Here is a 12,907-nt window from a genome sequence, read left to right on the forward strand (position 1 = left end):
GACGACCCTGGACGTAGGGTTACGTCATGGAAGTCTGTCCCCAGACGACCCATGACGTAACTCTACGTCCTGGGTGTTTCTCCCGCTATGAAGCGCGCTCCGGAGTGGAGTGCGCTTCATAGGAGGTGGGGGCCGGCTGCAGTCGGCAGCCGGGACCTGACCGGTAATGACACGCTGCGTTCGCGGTGCGGCGTTTAAGTGTAAGTGACAGGGGGAGTCCCCTGTCACTTACCGATCGGGACCCCCGCAGTGTGACTGCGGGGGTCCAGATCGGTAAAACGGACCGCCGGAGGTCTCTCACCTGCCTCCGTGCGGTCCGATCGGCGATCTGCTACACTGAGCCTGCACAGGCAGGCTCAATGAGCAGATCGCCAATAACACTGATCGATGCTATGCCTATGGCATAGCAATCCTCAGTGTAGAAATCAAAGTACTGTATGTAAAAGTCCCCCAAAACACTATTACACTACCCCAAAACCCCTCCCCCAAGTTGAAATCTCCCCCCCTATCCTATTATATAAATAAAACATATAAAAATAATAAATAGATAAACATATAATATACCGTAGCGTGCGTAATTGTCCGATCTATTAAAATATAACAAGCGTCATTGCGAACGGTGAACGGCGTAGAAGAAAAGAGGGAAAAAAGTGCGCGGATTACCGATTTTATGTTACATTATATATTAAAAAAAATCAATAAAAAGTGATCAAAACATCCGATCTTCACAAATATGGTATTAATAAAAACTAGAGATCATGGCGGAAAAAATTACACCCCATACAGCCCCGTAGGTGAAAAAATAAAACTGTTATAAGCGTCACAATAGGCCCATTTTATTAATATTTAATTGCCAAAAAAAAGGATTTAAAAAAAAAAAATACATATATAACATTAGAGAATCTGTGTAACCTGCATATGGTTGTGTTCGGGCTGACCTATAGAATAATAGTATAATGTCGCTGTTACCATATAGTGTGTTATGTAGACACAGGAACCCCCCAAACGTTACCATATTGCATTCTTTTTTACAATTTCACCTATTTATATCTTCATAAATAATATATTTGGAATTCCATGATACATGTTATGGTAAAATGAATGACGCCATTACAAAGTACAACTATTCCTGTAAAAAACAAGCACTTACATTCCCCCTTGTATAGTGGTATTATTGGTATACAGGATTTGGTCAGTAACAGTATGGCGGTAATATGTATGGTGATAATATTTCCATCTGATATACTGGTATTATTGGTACTCTCAGTATACAGGATCTGATCAGTAACAGTATGGCGGTAATATGTGTGGGGATATTTGCTCTTTATATACTGGTGTCATTGGTAGCTGTATGACTTTTGTATCTAAGTATACATTATCATACAAAGGAAATTGTCTTATAGCCCAATTACATCGGCCAATTATAGGTAACAAGGGCTCCTAGGAAGCCCCATGTAAAAGTGTCAGAGATCAGCTGACACGCAAATGCCCGATAGTCTTCTGATTCGATCTTTTGTGCGGCTGTAAAAATCATTGCTGTCGGCAGCACATCTCTATATATTCCTGCCCTGCTGATTAGCAATCGTTTGCAGCCCTACACTGCCCCATATCACGCCGTGTTAATGTACCCTTATTAATGTTACCATTGATAAGTGCGGTGGCTGAAGGGTGGGCCCCAAGAATGATTTCCCCTGGTGGGCCCAAGGCACTTCAGTCCGACACTGCATAAGGCTATCCACTTAACAGTGTGTGAAAATAACCTTTCTGTTTTTTCAATCCACTTTTGGTTTTGGTTGCAAAATACTGACCAAACATATGGGGACATAGCCTTTAGGTGTAGTGATTGTGCTCCCTATAGCCCATAATAATAAAGTGGTCTATATGGAGACAAATCTACATACTTACTGTACATTTGCAAATACAAATTTTCAAATATGAAAAAAAACAATAGTATAGTAGATAGAGATGAGCGAACCTGGAGCATGCTCGAGTCGATCCAAACCCAAACTTTCGGCATTTGATTAGCGGTGGCTGCTGAACTTAGATAAAGCCCTAAGGCTATGTGGAAAACATGGATATAGTCATTGGCTGTATCCATGTTTTCCAGACAACCTTAGGGCTTTATCCAAGTTCAGCAGCCCCAGCTAATCAAATACTGAACGTTCAGGTTTGGATCGACTCAAACCTGAACCCGGTTCACTCATCTCTAATAGTAGATATTAAAGGTATATTCACACTGAATGCATTTGACATTTCTGCAACTGCTCCTTTAACCTTAATAGGTTTGCAGAAATTTATATGCTGCAAAAACAACTCCATTCAAATGACTGAAACTGATTTTCAGTGGCAAATGCTGTAACTAATGGTCCGTGTGTAAATATACCTTCGTACTAACGTATACTAAGTTTATTACCATAATTTAATAGAAGATGGTATTTTGAGAGCAGTTGAGACTAGCCTCCTGTTTCAGTGCAGCTATTGTGTATTATAGTCTGACTAATGAAATTGCAGATTCCAAGAGTACTGTATTAGTCATCCCCACTCCTTTTAATTTGTTTAATGGCCTCTTCTTTTTTTTGTGTGTGTTCTAAATGGATGTGCATCACTCAGGCTCACGACATGTAAATAAAGAATGGATTGGGGAACAGTTGTACAAAAAGAATAAAGTGTGCCTCCATTCTAAAGTTACATTTGATGTTCAAGTAATTCATGGGACGTGTACCACAAGCAGCGGTGCTTATTATTTCTGCTTAACTGTCTACAGACATAGAAGGAGTGAAGGGGGAGGGGAGAGAAAAGGAAAAGAAAAGGAGACTGAATTTACACTTACCGCTTCAAAAGCCCTTTTATACTCAGCCAACTTCTCCTGGCTGAAGATGCAGTATTTTGCCAAAAAGTCGACTAAAAAAAGAGGACAAAAAGTATGCAATAATCAATGAAGGAAGCCTTTTTCACTTGTATTTTGTTTTACATAAAGACATCCTTTTGCATTACAGAGTTCATTATAAGGACAGCAATTCAGACTGCAATAGGGAATTACTGCCCCTTTTGGGCATAATTTTGATTTAGGTTTGTAAGGAAGCCTTTTCACCTGGCGGAGGGCACCAAGTCAATTCAGCTAAAAAGATGCTTAGCATGTAAGACTTGTAAATAGCCTTCTGAGATGCAGGGAAGCTGATTTTGTTCTTCAACCTTTCGTATCTGCTGACTTAATATAACACAAAATGTAAACTGGTATAGTAAATGCTACTGCATTTAAAAGCTTTTGGGTGGCAATGCTTAGATATTTTATATCAAGTTAAAACTTTTATTCTGAATCAGTAAAAAAAAGAGGATGTATTGCCTAGATTTTTTTTTTAGTACTGTTTAGACACAGATACTGACATTTGTTCTTTTTTCTCATTTGTTTCTATTTTCTAATAGTTTTTTTTAGTACATTATTTTAAAGGCAGCCATCTTGCTTGAGCTGGTTTTAACAGCAATTAGTGATTTGCTTTACAGCAAGCCCAATGGGCATAGACACAATGAACATCTTCACATCCTATTTTTTGAGACAACTTTGTAAGCATTCTCTGTGACCTATGTAGAGGTCATTTAACAGGTAAGGGGAGACTAAGCCCTTATTGTCCTATCTTTATACTGTCATCACATACAGAACAGGGGGACAGATTTGTCATCTGCACCCCTGGCATACGCCACAGAAGACCCAGATTTATGCGCAAACCACTCAAATGAGAAAAAGTAAATAGCCTGTCAACATCCTTAAAGGGAACTTGTCAGCAGTTCTTGGATGGTAAAGCTGCTTGCTCAAATATGAAAAACGTGTTTTAATTCCCACTGGCATACAAGTGCCCTCTTTCCCTTGCGGTGTCCTCAACTCTTTGCACTAATGCCAATGCCTCCCTAATTCTCAAAATCCCTAGTGCTGGGCCTGAATGGGTGATGAAAATAAGCACAGTATAGTCTCGATAACCAGACCAAAATCAATAGACCAAGTAATAGTCAAAAATAAGCACAGATAGGTCCCTACTAATTCATAAAACTTAACTTTTAATCAATATACTAAAACTGATGAAACAAAAACCTTGTGTACCAAAACACCTCCACCATCTAAAATCAGGCATATATAGCCTCAAATATCATTGCATGCAAATAGATCAGAATACACACCGCTTGTAAACAATAACAGTAGGTCTACAGTGTGTACCTTATCATCGAGCAGGTAAACAATTCCACTGGTATCCTTGGGAGCACCTGACCCTATAGGTCCCTATTGGGTGCACCACAACTACCCCTGCTCGCTCAGGGACTGTCGGAGTTATCGCCCTAGAAAGGGCGGCCCCTGCCCCCTACTAGTCTATACCACAATCCCTACAAAACCCCTACCTATGCTCCCGACACCGTGTTTCATTCCGATAATCATCAGGGGAGAATCACATCAAATTGGGGTAGAAATATACACAATACCGCTAACACATAAGATACAGCGGCGGTATCATCACAAAAAGAGCGTCCTGAGAGTGCTCAGAGACGCTAACTCACGTGGACCTCAAGTCGTCCATTGCATGCGGACTTAAGCGTATGGCATACGCTTAAGTCGTCCATTGCATGCGGACTTAAGCGTATGGCATACGCTTAAGTCCGCATGCAATGGACGACTTGAGGTCCACGTGAGTTAGCGTCTCTGAGTACTCTCAGGACGCTCTTTTTGTGATGATACTGCCGCTGTATCTTATGTGTTAGCGGTATTGTGTATATTTCTACCCCAATTTGATGTGATTCTCCCCTGATGATTATCGGAATGAAACACGGTGTCGGGAGCATAGGTAGGGGTTTTGTAGGGATTGTGGTATAGACTAGTACGGGGCAGGGGCCGCCCTTTCTAGGGCGATAACTCCGACAGTCCCTGAGCGAGCAAGGGTAGTTGTGGTGCACCCAATAGGGACCTATAGGGTCAGGTGCTCCCAAGGATACCAGTGGAATTGTTTACCTGCTCGATGATAAGGTACACACTGTAGACCTACTGTTATTGTTTACAAGCGGTGTGTATTCTGATCTATTTGCATGCAATGATATTTGAGGCTATATATGCCTGATTTTAGATGGTGGAGGTGTTTTGGTACACAAGGTTTTTGTTTCATCAGTTTTAGTATATTGATTAAAAGTTAAGTTTTATGAATTAGTAGGGACCTATCTGTGCTTATTTCTGAATGGGTGATGTATGACTTTTTCTTTTTGGTGCCTGTTGAATCCGTATGTCACATACTGCCTCCTCAAGATCTATATAAGAGTGGGTTCACACTGAGGAATTTGCACAGAGAGGTTCTCACAGATTTTGTCGCTCTCCCCTGTTTGCATCTCCGCCTGTGCCATAGACTACATTCTATGCACAGGCAGATTCCGACATCCGCCGAAAGAATTGAGATGTCAATTCTTTCAGCGGACGGTGCAATCCACCTGTGCATAGAACGTAGTCTATGCCGCGCTGGGGCGAGCGATGTAATCAGCGGGAACTTCTCCACGCAGATTTCTCAGTGTGAACCCCCCATAAGACCTAAAACAGTCTGTTTTACCCTGAATATTTCCTAAGTGCGTGCAGCTTTATTTTTGCTAAAATACATATGCCTTTTGGTGTCTTTAGGCTGCCATCACACACAGCTGATTTTTGGAACACTGCCACTGCAATTTTTAAGCAAAAACTAAGAGTGGATTAAAAAGGAATGGGAAATATACAAGAAAGCCATGCACTTCTGCTTCCTGCTGGATCCACTACTGGCTCTGGCTTACAAACTACAGTTGCAGTGTACCAAAAGAGCTGCTGTGTGCGATGGCAGCACCAAAAGTTATACGTATTTAAGCAAAAATTTAAGCTGCATTCACTGTCTTTTTGGCTAGAATTGTGTATATATACAGTGGTACCTCAGTTCTCAAACTGCTTGGAATTCAAACTGTATTTTCAAAGAAAGTTTGCTTTGATTTTAAAACACTTGGTTGTTTATCAAACACTTTTCTGGCCCCCAGTCTTGAAGTACTCGGTATCTGAACGTTTTTGCGAGCGTCGATGGTGGGTTGTACCTGGTGAGTTTAGCACTGGTAAGGCTTCACATACAGTACAGTACTGTATAAGACTGCTGGAGTGCATGTACCATACAGTAGCAGTACAGGCAGTGCACCACCATCCTGTATAAGACTGCTGGAGTGCATATACAGTACAGTAGTAGTACAGTCAGTGCACCACCATCTCCCATCCTTTAAAATACTATGTAAGACTGCTGGAGTGCATATACAGTACAGTAGTACAGTCAGTGCACCACCATCTCCCATCCTGTACAGTACTGTATAAGACTGCTGGAGTGCATATACCATACAGTAGCAGTACAGGCAGTGCACCACCATCTCCCATCCTGTATAAGACTGCTGGAGTGCATATACAATCAGTAGTAGTACAGTCAGTGCACCACCGTCTCTCTTATCCTGTACAGTACTGTATAAGACTGCTGGAGTGCATATACCATACAGTAGCAGTACAGGCAGTGCACCACCATCTCCCATCCTGTATAAGACTGCTGGAGTGCATATACAGTACACTAGTAGTACAGTCAGTGCACCACCATCTCCCATCCTGTACAGTACTGTATTAGACTGCTGGAGTGCATATACAGTACAGTAGTAGTACAGTTAGTGCACCACCATCCCCCATCCTGTACAGTACTGTATAAGATTGCTGGAGTGCATATACAGTACAGTAGTAGTACAGTCAGTGCACCACCATCTCCCATCCTTTAAACTACTATATAAGATTGCTGGAGTGCATATACAGTACAGTAGTACCGTCAGTGCACCACCATCTCCCATCCCTTACAATACTGTATACGACTGCTGGAGTGCATATATAGTACAGTAGTAGTACAGTCAGTGCACCACCATCTCCCATGCCTTACAATGCTGGGATTGGGGGGGGGGCTCTAAACAGTAAAGGATAAGTGAGTAGTTGGTGACTACTATATTATAATTGCTGGTTTTGTTGAATGTTTCTTGTGTATAATGTACTGTACAGTATAGTGCTGTACTGTACTGTAATGATTGCACTGGGCACTTTTCAATGTAATAAAAGAGTACTGTAGGTAATTATTGGTGGGTGCTGGAACCAATTAAACACATTTACATTATTTCCTATGGGAAGACACTGTTCGGTTCTCAAAATGCTCTCCTGAACCAATTAAGTTCGAGAACAGAGGTATCCCTGTATATAACATAACCTATATATTTTTTCCTATATACAGGAAGACATCACCTTGCACTCAACCAATCACATGTACAAGTTCACTATTCTCAGAATTTCTCATAATCCTTTTAAATGATTATATCCCTGGCAGGATGATTAAAGACAGGTTGCTTGAAATGCTCCATCTAATGCATATGATCTAAAGCATGAATCAAAGCCTTGGCCAAAATCTGAAGTTTATCATTTGCCAACTCTCTAACATTGATACTCATGTTTCTTAAGCTTGATCACAGCCACAGGTTAGTCAGTATCTGTAGATGCCAAAATACAAATACTTAATGTGAAGAAACTACCTCGGTGTGCCAAGTAAATTAGCTGCTGAGAACAGGTGCATCAGAAACCTAGTAAGATTGTTTTAGATGTCAAAAAGTATGCAGGGTAACATGAGCAAGCAGCTTGCAGGTGCTGGGTTCATATTAGACATACAAATACTGGAAAAATACAGCACAAAAGATAGGTGACCGCAAACCTTTTTCATAAACTACAATAAAGTAAAAAAAAAATTATAAAGTGAGGTTTTAAAAAAAGATAGGAAAACAATGTAATGTACACCAGCAAAAATGCTGATGTGAAAAGGTGGTGTAAAATCTGATCCTAATGAAAAGTTCAAAGAAGTGTTGTCCAAAGAATTAAAAAGGACAGTATTGGAAGCGAAATTACCTAAAAGGATAAGTTTAAGCTTTGTCTACACAGCGCAGGTTTGATGCAGTTTTTGATGCAACTTGGTTTTTTATTCTTTTTTTTTTTTTTTAAGTCAAAGATAAAAGTAAATACTACATAGAAGTCCAGGTTTCAGGGTTTTTGGAAAGAAATTTTAATCCAGAAATTTATTTGTGCCACAGATTGAAGCCACATAACTAGAGATGAGTGAACTTTTGAAAAGTTCGGTCTGATCGAGTGTGATCGATTTGCAGAACTTTACCACAAGGTTCGGGTTTGTTTTGTACCAAACTGAAACGAACTGCATTATAATAGGAGAAGGACTGCAGCTATATTAGTAGTAGTATTACAGAGAATAGGTTCTAGCGGCAGGAGCTATTACAGTGAAAAAAAGGGGAAATTTCATAACGCCAAAATGGTAATTGTCAGGCAAGGCATTTAACTTTCACCATATGTTTCACACCCGCTGCCATCTCTCAAGCCCTCCAGCAACCCACGGATACTTGCTCCTGCTCCTCTCCTCCGCTGTTGGCACATGCATGCTGGCTGAATTGAATTTATACAGCAAGTGCGCTCTTGAGTGGCTACTCTTCACCTGGCTCTGCTGTTGGAGCCTTTGCTATTGAAATCTTGCATCCTACCCTTTGTCACTGTTGGCTAAGTTCCAGCTGTAAGTTCTGCTGCAATCCAGTCTGCCTGTCTATGTGTCTCCTGCTGCACCTCACGCTAGCAAGCCACGCCAGGGGTAGAGACCTGGGGGTCACCTGCTCCAGCAAGTCCATCCGACCTTGCACTGGGCGCTGGTGAAAACAAGCGGCCCCTTAGACTTCACTCCCCTGGAGCAGCTTTCGCCATCACTATTAGTGGAACAGTGGACTAACGACTACTGCTGTTACAATATCTGGCACATGTTACAGCATTGAAGCTCTCAATAGCAGATGCTATTGACTGTTTCGGTGGATGAGTGTTGTAAAATGATGCCTTCTTTCAGGACAGCAGTGGACACTTCAAAGTGGCAGAACTATGGCAGTCGAGCATCCCAGCTGCTGTGCATTCACTCACTGCCACTAGCCTTCAGGCCTAGCCACATAGAGCAGCATGTGTTATCTCTGCATGCAGTAGAGATCTGGCCACTAGAAGGGGTGCACGCTCATCCTTCCTAGGCCTTATGCACACGTTCAGTATTTTTTTCAAGTCCGTAGATTTCTCCCGCTATCCACCCATACAATCTGCTAATAATTATGGATTGGGCATATGTAGTGCATCCATATATCTGTAAATCCTTTTTTTTTTTTAACATGTCAATTATAACACGTCAAAATCCATAAAAAATTGCGGATCCCATTGATTTCTATGAGAGGAGGCGTAAAAAGAAATCTAGGTCCACATGTCCTTTTTTTCAGCATTGGTTTGCGTCCTTGTAATCTACTGAACATGTGAATAGTAGAGATGAGCTTTTTCGGTCCGAAAGCCACTCACTCCAGTGCGATGATTGCAATCCCGGGTGCATAGTTGCGCTCCCGGGAATCTGCGGCCGGGATCTTCCAGGGAATTCAAGATACGTTCCCTGGAAATCCAGGGAACGTATCTTGAATTCCCTGGAAGATCCTGCCCGCAGATTCCCGGGATCGCAACTATGCACCCGGGATCGCAGGCATTGCAGGCATACTTATTGAGTTGTGCCTAACTCTAGACCAAAATGTACGTAAATGCTTTTTTACGCTTTGCACCTGATAATCTGTACGCATGTGTGAGGATCAAAGCATATGCAACTGCGTAATTTATGCATGCGCGTAGACCGAAACTTACACTTCTACTAAACATTCATTATTTCTTGTGAATGTTCGGCGAATACGAACTCAAAATGCAGGATACAGCTACAGCAAACGTACATTTGTATATACAGTGGTAACTTGGTTTAAGAGTAACTTGGATTAAGAGTGTTTTGCAAGAAGAGCTCACAGTTTTTCAAAATTGTAACTTGGTTTAAGAGCATTGCTTTGGTTTAAGAGCTCCCTGTACTGAGTGGGAGTGGGAAGGGGGGATGGGCATGGTCTGCATAGCCTGGTCTACAGCACAGTACTCTGACCCAGGAAGTATCTCTCACCTTCCAAATCATAGCAGATCCACTTCAGGCTGGGGCTTGTATCAGGGGACAGGACTGTGGAGGTAATCTCATAGCTGTAACCCCTTTCTGTTCGGACAGAGAGTGCTGCCTTTATGTGCCCATATATGTACTGCTCATTCCTTCATGCTCTCTGCAGTCTCTGTCAACCCTTGTGTTTCCCATCCTCTCCATTCCTGCTATAATGTGCCTGCACTTAAACTCAGCTGTACACATTGCTGCTATAATGTGCCTGCACTTACACTCAGCCATACACACTGCTGTATAGAAAGGTTTCTGTCACTGTCTTCCTGCACAGCTATGTGATTCTCACTTCCTGATTGGTCCATGCTAAACACACACCCCTTCCCCATTGCCGTCATGTGACCCCACAAACCTCTGACAGCAGCCCTGCTTCTCTATTCTAGCCTCTTGTACTACTCTACTGCATTATGGGAATCTGCAGTTCCATCCTGTATCTACAAACTGCTGCTGTTTTTCAGGTTTATGCCCTTGCTATACATTTTACGCCACATGCTGATTGCTATACTGTACAGTAACTTATAATATGACATATTCAGCTGTTTCTCATAGTTTGTTTCATCTGTTCTACATGCTATTCAGAATTTTTTTTAAAAAATCATTATTTTTGGGGTGTGGAACCAATTGTCTGCATTTCAGTGATTCCCGGAATGATTTATGCTCGTAATCCAAGGCAACACTGTATTTGCAATACTTTTTTTGCACATTTTTAGAATGCTCAGCCTTTTCCATAGTTTTAGCAATTTAGCATGAAGACATGTATAAAAGCCTAATAAATGGTTTTAAATAAATTTATACCATCATCATATAAGCTCATAAAGAGAAGCAAGTGGCTATTCCAGATTGCCTGAGGGATGCATTTCCTTTGCACTTTATAAATGAATGTAAGCTTCGGAGAATGTGACGCTTTAGTGCATTGATGTACATGATAAAGATGCAGATTTCTACCCTGAGACTAGTTAATAAAAATGTCTCAGGGGACATTACATTCATCTTGATTATTTGGCCTCCAGCTGGCTAAAACTTGGGTCACACTTAAAATCAATTGATGGGAGGTGGCACCTGACAATACAATGGAAGAAAGCTTTTGTTTCTGAGGAACCAGACCTTATCAACTCACTTGGACAACCCAAAATTTCCAGCTAACGTGCAAATCCTCACAGATTTATTGCAGATGTATCAAGCCTGCTGGAAATAATAGCTCAAGCCAAGAGGCTAGTCGCCTATCGACTTCAAGCTCTGGATAATACCAATGGGAAATTATACACACAAAGGGTGCACTGGGGTGACAAATGAAGATAGAGATTGGTCCTATTAAAGATTCTAGAAGTCTGACAAAGCCAGCACACTGCTACCAAACAAGTAGCTTTATCTGATTACATTCTTAGATTTGATGATTGATGCTGTCCCTCAACAAATATCTGGATTCTGACTCATCAGTGTAGGTGTCTTGGACTCGAGAGGACTCAATCACAGAAAAAGAGAGGAAAAAAATGAAATAAAAAAATAATAATAATAATAAAAAAAAAATCTATATATATATATATATTATTATTATTATTATTATTATTATTAGTGTTTTGGGGGTCCCCAAATATGGACTATGGACTTTAATGCTGAAATCCATGTACGGGTCAAAATGCCGACCTGAAAGCACCTGTTCCAGAAAGGGTGTGGTTAAGAGGCCCCCTCCTTACTTAAGCGGGTGGCACACACAGCACAAAGAGTTTTCCGGGGTTGGGGGGGGGGGTATAGAACTCCACAGTCTGGTTTACAGGAGGTTAAATAAACCCCCCTGTGGACCAGACTGTTCTAAGTTCCAAGGGAAGGGGAGAGTCAGGTGACTCTTACCCTTCAATCTTCTCCCACTCTTCTTATCTTAAGCAGCTGAGCAGGGACACTGCTTCAGCCGCTGATTGGCTAAGCAACGTGTGAGCATTGTCAGCTCAGCCAATCAGCGACTGCAGCAGCAGTGTTCCCGCATTTTTGAAGAGGCAAAGCCTTGAAGAAGGCTCTGCTGAAGATGAAAGGTTCATTTAACTCCCCTGTGGACCAGACTGTCACCCCCTGGACCACACTCTGGCCCACAAGGGGGTAGGTTAACCCCCTGGGGCAGGGGCGGACACAGACTGCAGAGGGCCCCTGTGCAAAAAATGTGTTTGGGCCCCCATAACCCATCGGTATCTCCACCTTGAATTCGCCTTGAATTCGCACACATATGTACGCCGGGTTTCTGGTACACTCCTGGTTTCTCGGGAGGGCCTGTACTGCAGTCTGTTCAGGCCCCCAGTGTGGGACTGGGGTATCTGTGGCCCACCAATAGAACTGATCATGGGGGGAACCCAAATAAAGAACCTGTCAGAAGCGACATGGTCCCATCCTGGTCCCATCCTGTACTCATGTATCTGTGACCACAACTTCCGAAATAACAATAACTACAACTCTCAGAATGCCTTACACTTATGAAGCTCTCAGAGAATGCTGGGAGTTGTAGTTTCCAAGGGGACAACCTCTTGAGTTGTCTACTCATTTGTACTTTAAATCCCAGCACATCCTGAGGGCTGCAGTAAATGCTGGGAGCTGTAGTGTTTGTAGCTGTTGTACTTGGAGGGTCCCATTGTGCACTGGATGCTGTGTGGGGGGTGAGAGTATATAGCGGAGAGTGTAGAAGTGACCCCAGAACAGCACTAATAGGGGATAGAACAAATGGGCCCTTACTCACTGTTGGGGTACAGGTGGGATACATGTACTGTATGTGGCTGCACAGGTGGGATACATGTACTGTATGTGGCTGCACAAGTGGGAGACATGTACTG

The 12,907-nt window shown here is 42.2% G+C and overlaps 1 protein-coding gene across 1 annotated transcript in view; it reads right to left on the reverse strand.

Annotated features, from left to right (window-relative positions):
• The window catches only part of LOC138783007 (uncharacterized), a 182,556-nt gene that overhangs the window by 44,076 nt on the left and 125,573 nt on the right, over positions 1 to 12,907 (reverse strand). Inside the window, exon 11 of the mRNA XM_069957123.1 lies at positions 2,831 to 2,901. Coding sequence (XP_069813224.1) covers positions 2,831 to 2,901 — 71 coding nt within the window. The remainder of the gene's footprint in view (positions 1 to 2,830; positions 2,902 to 12,907) is intronic.

Source organism: Dendropsophus ebraccatus, chromosome 1 (assembly GCF_027789765.1).
Source record: "Dendropsophus ebraccatus isolate aDenEbr1 chromosome 1, aDenEbr1.pat, whole genome shotgun sequence".
Classification (NCBI taxonomy): domain Eukaryota; kingdom Metazoa; phylum Chordata; class Amphibia; order Anura; family Hylidae; genus Dendropsophus; species Dendropsophus ebraccatus.